At 39.3% G+C, this 14,096-nt stretch overlaps 1 protein-coding gene across 1 annotated transcript in view; it reads right to left on the bottom strand.

Annotated features, from left to right (window-relative positions):
* Positions 1-3,686: 3,686 nt before the first annotated feature.
* ZPLD1 (zona pellucida like domain containing 1) overlaps positions 3,687-14,096 on the bottom strand; it is a 25,029-nt gene continuing 14,619 nt past the window's right edge. Inside the window, exons 6-10 of the mRNA XM_009289726.2 lie at positions 12,060-12,140; positions 11,049-11,220; positions 9,056-9,164; positions 5,816-5,845; positions 3,687-3,862 (exon numbers count right to left, since the gene is read on the bottom strand). Coding sequence (XP_009288001.1) covers positions 3,687-3,862; positions 5,816-5,845; positions 9,056-9,164; positions 11,049-11,220; positions 12,060-12,140 — 568 coding nt within the window. The remainder of the gene's footprint in view (positions 3,863-5,815; positions 5,846-9,055; positions 9,165-11,048; positions 11,221-12,059; positions 12,141-14,096) is intronic.

The following is a 14,096-nucleotide window of genomic DNA, read 5'->3' as shown; positions in this document are numbered from 1 at the left end:
GAGATATCAAGAGTAAGAAATATTGCCTGCTGAATGAAGTGGGAAATGTGATTTACTTCCAGGTTCCCTTGCCAAGGCCTGTTTCTCAAATATCAGCTGAATTTATGCCAAGCACTGGTATGCATAGCTCCAGTTGGATATGAAATTTATTTCTTCCAAAGACAGGAACCCAGGAAGTGTTTTCACCTCTTTATAGATTTACTAAATTCTACTGGATTTAGACCTAAGCTTAAAGTCTCACTCAGTTCCTTTTCTGTCTGCCCCCCAGTTGGGGTCACAGACCTGAGAACTTTTCAGTACACTGTGCTTACCTGCAGAAACCTGACCTCTGCGCAAAAAGAACATTTAACACATGTAATGGGCACCCCTAATAGAAGTGATTTTATTAGCAGAGCCACTATTCTTTTAGTAATTCAGTTTCACTTAACACCTGTGAGACCTCCATTATGTATCTGGCTAGAGTTCCTTCATCCAAAGTACAAAGTGTCTTCTTAATTCACTGCTCCATTTAAAACTTGGTATCTCAAGTGCCAGAAGTCCCTGCCTACTGTATGTAATTCATGTTTTCAATCCATTCCCCCTTCCCTCTCACCTAACATCCTGCACTTCAAAAAAGCAGGGTGTAACCTTCGTGCACATTCACCCAACTTCTACCTAACCTGTTTCTTGAAACTTGTGAGATCACGAGTTTTGGCCTCCACGTGTTCCTCAATACCTGTATACTTCTTTCAAACAAACCAGGATGGGGATGTTTTTACAAATACAGTCAGGCCTCTCCTTGCCAGAAACATTTGGGCAGCCTGGCACAAGTTTTCACCTCCCCTAAAACCATTCGTAAAGCATTCCCATGTCAGATCTGCAAATGAATAAGCCTGGTTTTAGACATCATCTTCCACCTGTGACTCTCCATGTTGCTTTACCAAGGAGGAACAGGTATTTATCTCATTTAATGAATGATGGAGACAAATACATTCAATCCATAGCAAGCTCAGCAATGACTCCTACAGATGCCTGTGGGAACTCTGTTCAGTAACTTAACTAGCGTGGGATCACCCTTTGGTACCTATTAATTTTCACGTGAGGAAAAGTTACACAAAGAACATAATCTTATCTGGTTCTTCACAAAAACAAACCACTCCAGAAATTTTAACTAACATAAGAAAAACATTTTGCATATTACATTATTGGGTAACAACTCCATTTTTGTAATAGGCTACCCAAGCATCGAAAAGTTTGGTCACCAAGTCTTTGTTAATTACTGTAAATTACTTTTCTCTATATAAAAGCAACAAACTGTCTTTCCAGAAATACAGAGAAATTGAAATAGGACAAGTATGATATTTTTATATTAGCAGCTTTTGTTTTTCTTTTTTTTTTTTCAGCACCATTCACTTTTTTTTTTTTCCTGTGGTCTTAAACAAATTATGTGAGATTTGTGTTAGAAAAAGGGTCTCGCTCAGTCTAGCAGACAAAGGCACAACAGTTTCTAATGGCTGGCAAGTTAAGCTGGGCACATTCCCATTAGAAATAGTCTTTTAAAAAGTACTAAAGACAACAATTAATTGTTGGAACAACTTACTAAGGATGGTAATGGCTATCTCCATCACTGGAAACTTTCAGCTAAAGCTGCTGGTTATGAAGTAGTAATTACATTAATGGAATTTCTATGGTTGTCTTTATGAGTAAATAAAAATAGATTATCTGAATTTATCTATCCCCAGACAGGGATATAAATCTCCAGAGTTTATCACCCTCCTTTAAAGGCCAGTAAAGTTATACTTACATTAATTTATCCTATATATTGAAAGCTCTTACCAAACTGACTTAAAAAAGCATGTCCAGTTTTCATCTTTGTAGAATGAGGTCTCTGAAAGCACGTACAAAACTGTAACAATTTGACTGGGGGAGGAAGACAGTTCAGACAAAGCATCTGTTCTGAAATGTTTCAAATAATTTTATTAAACAATCATGTTTTACATGTCATCAGACCTAACCCCTGAAGTGCAAAAATGTTTCTGAGGTATTAAGACTGGAGGAAAACAGGCACAGTATTTGTTGTTAGGGATACCACACTACAGCACAGTGGACTTTGCGAACAACAGGCCTTTATACAGCATTTGCAGGATCAGAGAAAACTGAGAACAAGTCTGTATTTGTCTTTAGTCTTGAGAGCCAAAAAACCCTGATCATTAGCCAGTTGTGTCACATCAATGAAAACACAGACATGGTTAACACAGGATGATGATAAATATCAATGAGGTGTTTCTAGGCCAATATGTACAGGACATAAAAAATGAAATTGAACTGCTGTACGTGTGACCAAAATCCCAACTGTCTATCCAGTCCAGCTTAATATATGTTGTGTCTACAGTGGCCTCTCTAGTACCAGCATTTTTGTCTATTCTACACGGCTATGCACCACTGCCCTGTGCTCCTGTTTGAGGGCACCTGGTCACTCACACTCACTTCAGATAAGTCTGATGTTTATCAGATTAACTAGAGTCAACAGTACAGTACTGCTTGTGGCCTGTTATCCTTCTAGTTGCCCTCTTCCCCTCATCCATGCAGTGAAGAAGTCTAATCCATGCAGAAAATCTGCTAAAGAAATAAGCATTGATCTACAACTCTTCTTGTAGAAAGGAAAGCCTTATGTGAGAACTTGAAAACTCATGGGGCAAGACTGGTCCTTACAAATTAGGACATTAATGAGACTTTTACTCAACTGCCAAATTGTGCTCCAAAAATAATTTTGTATGAGGAAAGTTTGGGCATTACGTGTTTGTATTAGCTTGCCTTTTCAAGAATTCAGGGGGAAAGGAATACTTTTCCCCTTGTAGCAGTTCCCAGGGTTAGAATTTGACCGAAGGCTGCAGATGTGGCAATTCTGTGCAGAATTAAGTTCCTGCTTAGATTTAAAGTTAGATTAAAAGTTTAGTTAGATTAAAGTTAGATTTAAAGCTCTCAGATTGTCACTCAATAATTTTTCTGGAAAAAATTTTTTTCTACCTCAAGAACTGCAGCATTGTTCCCTGGGACCAACTGCAGTTTGCCCTAAATCCACTTGACTCAAAGATACCCAACCAAATTATATCCTTCACATGCTATCACCACAATTTGATGGAAGATATATCTAAGAAAACATGTCCATGTGAATAATAAGCCAAAGTTACTTATTCTAAGTCTCTCTGGGGCTATTTTTAGCCAAGATAGATGAAAACAAGTTCCTCCTGAGACACAATCATTTTTTCAAATCTGTGAAAAACACTATGACAAAACAGAAGTGATCCTTATCTTTGTAGGCGTTTATGAACTTACGAATGTTTCTGAATGTGTCAAGTTTTGTATAAGAATGGCATACTTGGAAAGGTTCTCACCTTCAGCATCTTCAGCTTTGAGACCTTACTGGGAAGCTGGAGACACGACCTCTATTGTCAGCACACCCATGGGCATAATGTCATACCCTCTGATCACAAACACAATTGAGATTCTCATAATTTTCTAGGATTGTTACCAATATCACTGCTGCTTACCTACACAACAACATCTAGCAAATCTACAAATATAGAATAGCTGGAATAGAAGCTGGATACAGCTGGAGTGTTGCCTTAATATTACTTTTTAATGGAATAATATTTCATAGACAAAAAAGGCAACCCCAAAGAAAAAGTGCAAGTAAATCATTACTTTCAGTTGAAAACTGGGTTTCGGATGCCACTCAAGACTGAACTGTTGGGCCATTTTCTGTGCAGAAGAGTTAGGGAACATACAAAAAAGAAAACACTTGTGATTCCTAGGATGACAATGCCTGAAATCAGTGCGCTGGTGACTGAGTTCAGCTGGAAAGGAGGTCCGTTTGGATGAGCTGCAAGGAGAACAAAAATGCACAGGTAAGATATGGTTAGAATCTCTCAGCGGTGCCAAACACTTCTGACTTTCCGTTACAACACCCTGTATACAGAATAATTACAATGAAAGGACTAAAACTGTACTTCAGAATGAGCACCTGACTACTTGGATAAAGCTTATCTAAGTATACTTTGAAAATAATTATTAGTTCTTTCAATACTCATCATGCTGGGGTATAAAGACAGTAGGGATACTTCTAAGGCATAATCCCCCATATGCTAGTGACCAACCTTGACCTGTGCTATTTAAGGCAAGACTATCACTGTCCAAGAACTATCAAGGATTTGTGGCCTAATCAAGTTAATGAAAGGATTTCCTCCCTGATATCATTATCCACATCTCAATTCAAAGGGTATATAAATCCTTAGCAGGCATATCTGGCACCAGATATATAAGCTACTCTAAGCTTCTCTGTACGCCTTCACAGAAGGTTTCTTAACATGTTCATCAATCCTCAGAGAGAGGAGGTAACATATGTATTTACTATTTAGCATAGCTCAACAGGCTGTCCATGGACCAACTCCTGGATACTGGAACACACACATCCAGCCTGTACCATCTTTACCAGCAGGAGGGAAAAAGAAAAAAAAAAAAGAACATTTGAGTGGTAGGTGCTACCCAAAGCACCAATGTGTGTTTGCCATTACCAGTGCTGGAGAGTGAGGTGAAATGACAACACAGCTTCTACGTGGGAAACCAGACTGCTCCTCCCAGAAGCAGCCACCTGCCTTGAACATGATCAATCCCTCCCCTCCTCACCAAAGCTGAAAAAAGTCAGCTCTGTTGATCAGGTTGCCCTCCCCTTCTCAACACTGTGCTGCCTTCTGACCTTACTTGTCTTCTCTCCACTACAGTAGTAATCCCACCTTGCTCTACCTCTATGCTCTCCACTGGGACAGCAGGAATGCTGTTGCTCTGGGATGGAAAGAGAGGGCTGCTGCTTTCGTTGGATAGGAAGGAAAGGTAGCAGCCATTAACACAGCAAGCCGTGTGCAGCAAATGGAGAATGTGCTTTTTATTTTTATTATTTTAATGATACCCATGGGTAGAAACACACTAGGGAGCAATTCATTACAGGGAGAACTTTGTTTCCATGCCAGGAAAGAAGGTAGCTGCTTTTATGTGGTCTAAGTTGAGAAAAGGGAACAAATAGTATTAGAGTTCAGAGGACAGGATAGGTTGCTTGTGCTACTCGGTCCTGTTATGAACAAGTAAGAGGAAGAATGGCCCAAAGGACCACCTGATTAACTTGACCATCCTTTCTTAGTCATTAGCTACTCCTTGTTACCAGCAGAGAACAGTAACAGACAGGCTGAAACAAGTCCTCCAAGTACCCAAAGGAGAAGCACCCTAAAACTTAGAGACCTGATCTCCCCTGCAGCCTGTTTCCTTCATTGCCCTAGCAGACCACAAGTTCTATCCAAGCTTCTCCATAGGCTCTTTGTGTGGTTAAATGCCAGGAGAACAGGAGCTGAAGCAGAGCTCTTCTGACTTTGAGCTGTGAACTGAGCTGGACTGCACCATAATAACCATTTTGCTGCTCTACTCCTGCGTGGCACAAGCAAATTTTACTGCTTAAGTCTGATTTTGCATCTGGCAGTTGCAATGTTCCCTCACCCTCATATGTCATAGCAGCAGATTTTCATTTCAATTCCATCATAGGAATTAGAAGTTGCTATGTTGGTGGGGCTGGGTACACAAATTAAACTGAGCACTCCAGATTCACCAATTGCTTTCTTTACAGCATGTCAGTATTGACTCATTTAAATGACAAAAAAAAGCCAAAAAAAAGCCAAAAAAAACCCCATTCCAGCTCAGTGCATAGAGCTCAATCAAAATGGTTCGCCTCCTCAGTTCTGTTTCACTCATAAACCCTCTTTTATGTCTCTTGGAATTCTGATTAACTTACCAAGCTGTGAATTGTTGGTTGGCATCTCATCTGTATAAAACAAAAATGGGATGCATTATATTTTACAAATACTTCTGCCTACGACCTCCCCTCCTTGCAACACAAAAGCCAATAGTCCTAGCTTTATTTTCAAAACACATCAGCTACACTTGCAATGTTGACTAGTAGCTTTTAACATCTCTGCTAGAATAAGGACAACAACATTAATTACACGACATTGCTTCATCTTTAATGTGAGCACACCAATATGAAGTTACTTAGTATTCTGTGGCAAAAAAAACCCAAACAAACAAAACCCACACCTTAATGCAGGAACCTCTTAATTGAAGATGTGGCCAGTTCTATTCTGTCCCTCAATAAAAATACAACCATAAGCATGGTATTATATGCAAATCCCTTCACTGTTAATTATATTACAAGAAGATCTCTATAGGGAAAAAAAATTAACTTGAGTTTTTCAAGGAAAAATACATCAGTGACCACAAATGATTACAAAAGTGCCCTTTCCCCATGCTCATTTTTCTCGACAGTTACACAGTGGCATTATATTCAGGGAAACATTTGTATTTTTCTTCAGTTTTTACTTACTTACTATTGTCCATCTCAGAACTACATTTCTTGTCACTGTTTTTGCTTTTTTGTGCAACTTGTAAGCACAGCTCACGTATACATTTGTTTTGAGCAGCTGTCTTCTAAGTTTAAGTGAGACATCCATCAAAAGCTACACGATTTCACCTTCACAAGTAGGTACCTGCTTTGTTTCTATACACAGAGACTAAAACATTTTCTTCTGTGTATGTCTCCTGTAATGACTTATTTTAGATTAGCAAACAAGAATAAAGTTTCTCTGAAAAGAACAAAATGTTAGAAATAAGAGTTCAGAAATACACAGAAGGACCATTACTCATTTGCAGTAGCACTATTCAGTTCCTATCAAGATAACTGCATAAACAGCTCTGATACCAGAACAACTGGTGACTAGAGTAATGGGGAGACGTGGCTAACTCGAGGTGCCTCTGCAGACACCAATGTGCACAGGACCGTCCCTGGGACAGATGCAGCACCAACATAAACGAGGGAAGTGAGGGGTTGCACATCCATGCAACTGCAGACCTAATACTGGGGTACCTACTATGGTGAGTCAGGCGCAGCAGGTTTGACAGGGTCTGTACAAATGTTACCTGTACTAAAGCTGGACCAGACTTGGCCTTGAAAATAGTATAAGCGCCTCCATGCAGCATCGCACCAGAGTAAGCCAGCACTGCACGCTGGCACTCTTCATCCAAAACCAGATAGTTCTGTTCACGTTCTCTCATGATGTTCCCCTTTTTCTTTCCTTGACTATAGTATTCATGAACCTCACATTTTTAATGCATTTATTTTCACAATGATTCCCTCTTTCTGCTCCAGAAGGAAAAATGGAGTGCAAGTCAGATTAATTGACTTGCCCAATGCCACTCAGGAAATTCGTGGCAGAGTTCAGAACTGAATCCCATTTTTTTCAGAATACTTCCCATCAAACCATCCTTCTGTCAGCAGGAGTGGGATGCTCCAAAAGCGTACTATAGAGGTGCAGAAATATGTCTAATCTAAAAAGCTTTAGCCACATATCTCAAGTAGAAGACACCTAAAAACATTATTATTCTCCTTTTCCAGCCTTATTCATGTTTTCATTTAAAAAAAAACAAACTCAACAGTTGTCAAGAAATTATAAAATCATTTATCCTTTCTTTGGGGTCATTAAACACCAGTGGACACATCTTTGTTTGCTTGAAGTTATGCAGTATTTAAAGGTAATCGATGAGTATCTTTTTTTTTTAAATTGTAAAAATAGCATTCACAGCATTTCAATCATAAGCTAGATTACCTCATAGGGGTTGCTTATATAACAAGCTTTATCTAGTTTCCATTCCTTGCCTAAGGCAGCATTTCTTTAGCATACATGTTTGAGCAAATCTGTCATTCATTTCCCATAAGTACTCACGCATGCAACTTTGAAGTTAGTTCTTCTCACTTTTTCTTGACTAATCAGATAGCAGCAACTCAATTGGGACTATGTATAATGCAGAACAGAAATACTCATTTTCATTGCAGAAATGTTGCTTCTAACAGAGGGTATTTGTTCTAAAAATGGTCTCTTGCTAGATGGTTCCCTATTCTGGAGGGTCAGTTGTTCTCTTTGTATAAGTGGGCACAACCACTTAAGGTTGTGCCTTGCACATAAAGAAGGATTTTATTCTCAAGTGTTTCATTTTTCCTATAATGCAGAACAGAAATACTCATTTTCATTGCAGAAATGTTGCTTCTAACAGAGGGTATTTGTTCTAAAAATGGTCTCTTGCTAGATGGTTCCCTATTCTGGAGGGTCAGTTGTTCTCTTTGTATAAGTGGGCACAACCACTTAAGGTTGTGCCTTGCACATAAAGAAGGATTTTATTCTCAAGAGTTTCATTTTTCCTAGATAGGATTCAGTCCTGCTCTCAGCTTCCTAAATCTAAGACTGCTGAAATCAGTTGCTTAACTGCAACTACTTATAAATATCTGTAAACAGAATTTCTTAAACATTTTTCAAATATTTTGTTTTTATTATTTTGTCAACAGCAGTCACATAAATTCTTTTCAGAGACTGCAGGTTGCATTTAGAGCTGGTTGGTTTTTTTTTTTTTAAACTTCGGCAATAAAAACAGAAATCATGGAATTTCACCCTGGATTTAAAGGAGTAGATTTTGGCCCACTCTGTTTAGAATTTACAATGTGTTTATCCTATTTCTTTCTTATAGCTGAAGGCTAAGCATAGCATGTATTAATTTTATGCAACACTTAGATAAAAACCCACAGGTGAAGCTGGAAGAAATGGTGAATAGAAAGTGACAGTGAATATTCATTAGCTGTCCAAATTAAATTGCAACACTGAACACAGTACCGTAAATTCCATTATCTTCAGTGAAATCTGACAAAAAAAGAAGTCAACCCACTGAGTTTCAGCTTTTATAATGGCCTTATATGCATAACAGTATCCCACAGTGATTTTACCGGGGTAGGGAGGAAGCATGTGAGCCGAACAGAAATATTAGCTCCAAATTTCTACCAAAGACTCCAACAGTAGGGAAAAAATACCCAGTAAACTCATGGAGAATCCAACCTTTCTCTAAGTCACTGCAAATTTATATTAAACTGCAAAACATTTCCCCAAGTTTCTGAAATTCCTGCGGTCCATAGAAGAAGTTTGCTCATTCCTACCACTTCTCGTAATGATGGGGCCAGCAGAGATTACAGCATTGCCAGAGGTGCTCTGAGGGCTCCAAGTTGTCTTCCCACCAGCGTCTCTTCTTTCTCTGTTACTGCAAATCTGAGCGGTTAATCAAAACAATCACAATTTCAGAGTGGAATGGAATTATTGCCCTTCTGTGCTTCCTGCTTTAATGTAAACTCTTTTATAAGCGATGCTACAACTTTGATTTTATTTCTTAGTATGCATTAAATTACTTTGCAATAAAAACAACTGCAATATTCCCATGAAGTTTATCTTATAAATGCCCAGCTTCCCGTTGTATTTTGCCTCACTTCATTTACAGAACTACATTGCTGTTGTGTACAAGATCCATCTTACATTAAATTTTCAGTAGTTAATTTCCCAAAGCTTTGTTTACAGACAGTTTTCCCCAACAAATGTGTTTTGCTTGACTAGGGATAGACAACATGCTACAATCCCTATTCTAGCAAGCTTCTCGAGTTAAAGTTCACACATTTTCCATGGAGTTCTAAATAGCAATGACCCACATTAAAACAATCCCCAGCACTCTGTCATTTGGAATCCACCTTTAACATCTCTAACTTATCATCTACCTTAATCTTGGGTATGCTTCAACCAAGAGCATTTCTTTAATTTCAACTTCTTGTGAAAGAACTTCAAAAACCTCAGAGCATAAATTCAATAGAAACAATGAATTATTTAAAAGTGTAACATAAAAGTATAAAATAATGTACAAAATGTCAGAAGTATACTGAACTGATAGCATTTTAAAATTCTAAATCATAAGTCATTCAATAGGAAATTATACTGCATTCTGAAGACATCAACACTGAATATTCTGTGTTTATATGTTTATTTAAATGTTTCCATTTCCAAAACGTATTTGTCATTCCTGACACTCCTAAAATTAAATAATTCTTGAATTGAAACAACTTCATGAACTTCAACAAAACAGCAGTTTCCAAACTGTAAGGGAGGTGGCAATAAACTATAGGGGATGCAGTAATTTTTTTTTTTTCACTATCAGAAACTCTTTCAAATTTTCTTTGTCAGTATAATGGCACTTACTATAGCTTTAAGTTTTCAATAAATTCTATTCTAAGATATTTCTGTTCATCCACTGTGATTGTGGATACCTTGTTTCTTAAATGCTATACTAAGAATATCAGCTCTGAAGCTGTCTCAGAGTTGTTACTTTTAAAAATTAATTAAGGACCAAAAGGTGAAGAAGTCATTTCTCAGGTGTTCAACAACCTGTGTTTTGCAGATCTAATATTATTCTGTCTCCGGATGACAATATTCATTGCCCTATTCTTCATTAGTTGTTTTACATTCCTTCAGACTCAAAAAACATTCTTACTTCAGACTCTACAAGTCACCTTCATTAGGTGCCATCCAAACTTCCATAGCATTTGTATGCAGAATAACCCCAGTGTGCCTATTTTATATCCAGATAATTAACAGCAACTTCCATCCACTGAAACTTACTGGCACAAGAAAGGGACAGTCATCTGCTCTGCACAGCTTTGTCACACAGTGAAGGAAGACCGTAGACATCTTTATAGCTTTCTGTTTTCAATAAATTCTATTCTAAGATATTTCTGTTCATCCACTGTGATTGTGGATACCTTGTTTCTTAAATGCTATACTAAGAATATCAGCTTTGAAGCTGTCTCAGAGTTGTTACTTTTAAAAATTAATTAAGGACCAAAAGGTGAAGAAGTCATTTCTCAGGTGTTCAACAACCTGTGTTTTGCAGATCTAATATTATTCTGTCTCCGGATGACAATATTCATTGCCCTATTCTTCATTAGTTGTTTTACATTCCTTCAGACTCAAAAAACATTCTTACTTCAGACTCTACAAGTCACCTTCATTAGGTGCCATCCAAACTTCCATAGCATTTGTATGCAGAATAACCCCAGTGTGCCTATTTTATATCCAGATAATTAACAGCAACTTCCATCCACTGAAACTTACTGGCACAAGAAAGGGACAGTCATCTGCTCTGCACAGCTTTGTCACACAGTGAAGGAAGACCGTAGACATCTTCTGGTTCTTGTGCTTCACAAAGCGAAACACCTCAAATGAAAACCGGCCCATTTGGCTCTTGCCATTTTCAATTATAGTTGTTTGCGGGTCCTTGTCACAGCTAGTTTTTGTAGAGAAGATTAAAACTAGGATGAGCAGCTGTATGATTAGCATTTTGAAGCTCTTAGCTAAGAATAAGATAACTTAAGCAACAAGTTCAGTGCTTTAGCTCCTTGGAAAAGAACACAGCGCCCTTATGTCCAACATGGGCAGCCACAACCTGCCTGTTTGGCTGCACGGTCCTGGGCTGAAATGCATTCCTATAAAAACATTATGTTTTGTTTTGCAATATCACAGCTATAACCAAGGTACCATTTAATTCCAGTGCCCAAAGAAACTTGAGACCTGAAGCAAAAAGTAATCAGGTATGCTAACCGGTATAGACAGGTAACTCCAAATGAAGACACTATCTCTCCAGCAACTGTCACTGATAAGATTTAATCTGAGATACTGCCAAGATGTTTTTCAAAGTTCCAATTCAAATAGATGTTATTACTGGGAGGAGAAGCAGGAGCATCTATTTATCTTTAATCATTTGCTTAACTGCTTTCCTGAACTGGAGTCTATGATGTTTTATATCACTGTCATTCACCACAAGGGTACCTTTGGTAAAATAAAGGCCAGTTTAGCCATTCAGTTTGGGTGTTTATGGTATCTCTAGTAGAGCCATTTTAGATATATGCTTCTCTACCTTCATAGTTCTTACAACTTTGCACTTGCTTCTATGTTTATGTTCACAAACAAGATAAGTCCTGACATGTTATCTATAAGCCCAGCCTTCGGTCCTCCCCGATAATATTGCTTAGACTTTCCAGGCAGTTTAGAACACCACTACTGGAGAGATTTGTAACTGTTTTTAAAGGAAGGACCCACAAAACACGGGGTTTACACAGGACCTACCTGAAAAAAAGATCATATCGAAGATCATCGCTAGGATTACCAGATGGTGTGGTGTAACAGTAGTCCATCAAAACATTCCACCTGCACAGGGAGCAAAGTGATAGATGAGGGGAACTGGCAACATAGGAGTAGGGGTGGAGAGTGAGTGAGATAAGATTAAAAGACAGTACAGGCAAGCATACAAACAGATAATGCAGGCTGTTACATTGAAGCTGAGTTACTGTATTTAACCGGTCATGTACAAGTCATCCTGCATTCCCAATATATCACCTGTTTCTTCCCATGACTTACAAAACTAAACAGCACAGCGTAGCAGCAGAATTGTATAAATCAAATCATTTGGTTTCATGCAAGTCAACCACCATACCAACACACGTTGTGTACCTCCTCTCAGAAGTCATGGCCGCACAGGACTAGAAATCAAAGCCAACGGACTTTTAAAAGCTGTGCTGTTACAAAAATCTAACGGAGGGTGGAAGCTAACAGTGGGCTATCAAGGCCTGAACAAAGTCACACTGCCACTGAGTGCTGCTGCACCAGACATGCTAGAACTCCAATATGAACTGGAGTCAAAAGGCTGCCAAACGGTATGCAACAATTGATATTGCCAACGCATTTTTCTCAATCCCTCTGGCAGCAGAGTGCAGGCCACAGTTTGCTTTCATGTGGAAGGGTATCCAGTACACTTGGAATCAACTGCCCCGGGGTGGAAACAGTCCTACCATTTGTCATGGATCGATACAGACTGCACTGGAAGAAGGTGAAGCTCCCAAACACCTGCAATATATTGATGACATCATTGCGTGGGGCAACACAGCAGAGGAAGTGTTTGAGAAGGGGAGAAGAATAATCCAGATTCCTTTGAAAGCTAGTTTTGCTATAAAACAAAGTAAGGTCAAAGGACCTGCACAGGAAATCCAGTTTTTAGGAATAAAATGGCAGGACGGGCATCTTCATATCCCAATCGATGTGATCAACAAAATAACAGCCACATCTCCACCAACTAACAAAGAAACACAAGCTTTCTTAGGCGTCATGGGTTTTTGGAGAATGCATATTCCACGTTATAGTCTGATCATAAGCCCTCTCTATTGAGTGACCTAGAAGAACAATGACTTTGAATGGGGCCCTAAGCAGCAGCAAGCCTTTGAACAAATTAAACTGGAGATAGTTCGTGCAGTAGCACTTGGGCCAGTCTGGACAGGACAAGATGTGAAAAACATGCTTTACACATCAGCCAGGGATAATGGCCCCACCTGGTGCCTCCAGCAGAAAGCACCTGGAGAGACTCGAGGTCAACCTCTAGGGTTTTGGAGTCGGGGATACAGAGGATCTGAAGTCCATTACACTCCAACTGAAAAAGAAATACTAGCAGCATATGAAGGAATTCGAGCCACTTCAGAAGTAGTTGGTACTGAAGCACAGCTCCTTTTGGCACCTCAATCGCCTGTGTTCGGCTGGATGTTCAAACAGAGGGTTCCCTCTACACATCATGCAACTGATGCTACGTGGAGTAAGGGGGTCACACTCATCACACAACAGGCTCAAATGGGAAACCCCGCCTGCCCAGGAATTCTAGAAGTGATCACGGCCTCACCAGAGGGCCAAGACATCGGAGTGTCGCCAGAGGAGGTGACTCATGCTGAAGAGGCCCCTCTGTATAATAAATTACCAGAAAATGAGAAGCAGTATGCCCTGTTTACAGATGGATCCTGTAGTACTGTGGGAAAACATCAAAGGTGGAAGGCTGCTGTATAGAGTCCTATACCACAAGTCGCAGAAACTGCTGAAGGAGAAGGTGAATCGAGTCGGTTTGCAGAGGTGAAAGCCATCCAGCTGGCTTTGGATGTTGCTGACCAAGAAAAAAAGCCAGTACTTTATCTCTATACTGACTCATGGATGGTGGCAAATGCCCTCTGGGAGTGGCTACAGCAATGGAAGCAGAACAACTGGCAGCACAGAGGCAAACCCATCTGGGCTGCCGCATTGTGGCAAGATATTGCTGCCCGGGTGGAGAACCTGGATGTAAAAGCACCT

This window comes from Aptenodytes forsteri, unplaced genomic scaffold (genome assembly GCF_000699145.1).
Source record: "Aptenodytes forsteri isolate BGI_AS27 unplaced genomic scaffold, ASM69914v1 Scaffold61, whole genome shotgun sequence".
Lineage (NCBI taxonomy): Eukaryota > Metazoa > Chordata > Aves > Sphenisciformes > Spheniscidae > Aptenodytes > Aptenodytes forsteri.
This window is presented reverse-complemented; position numbering and strand designations above follow the sequence as displayed.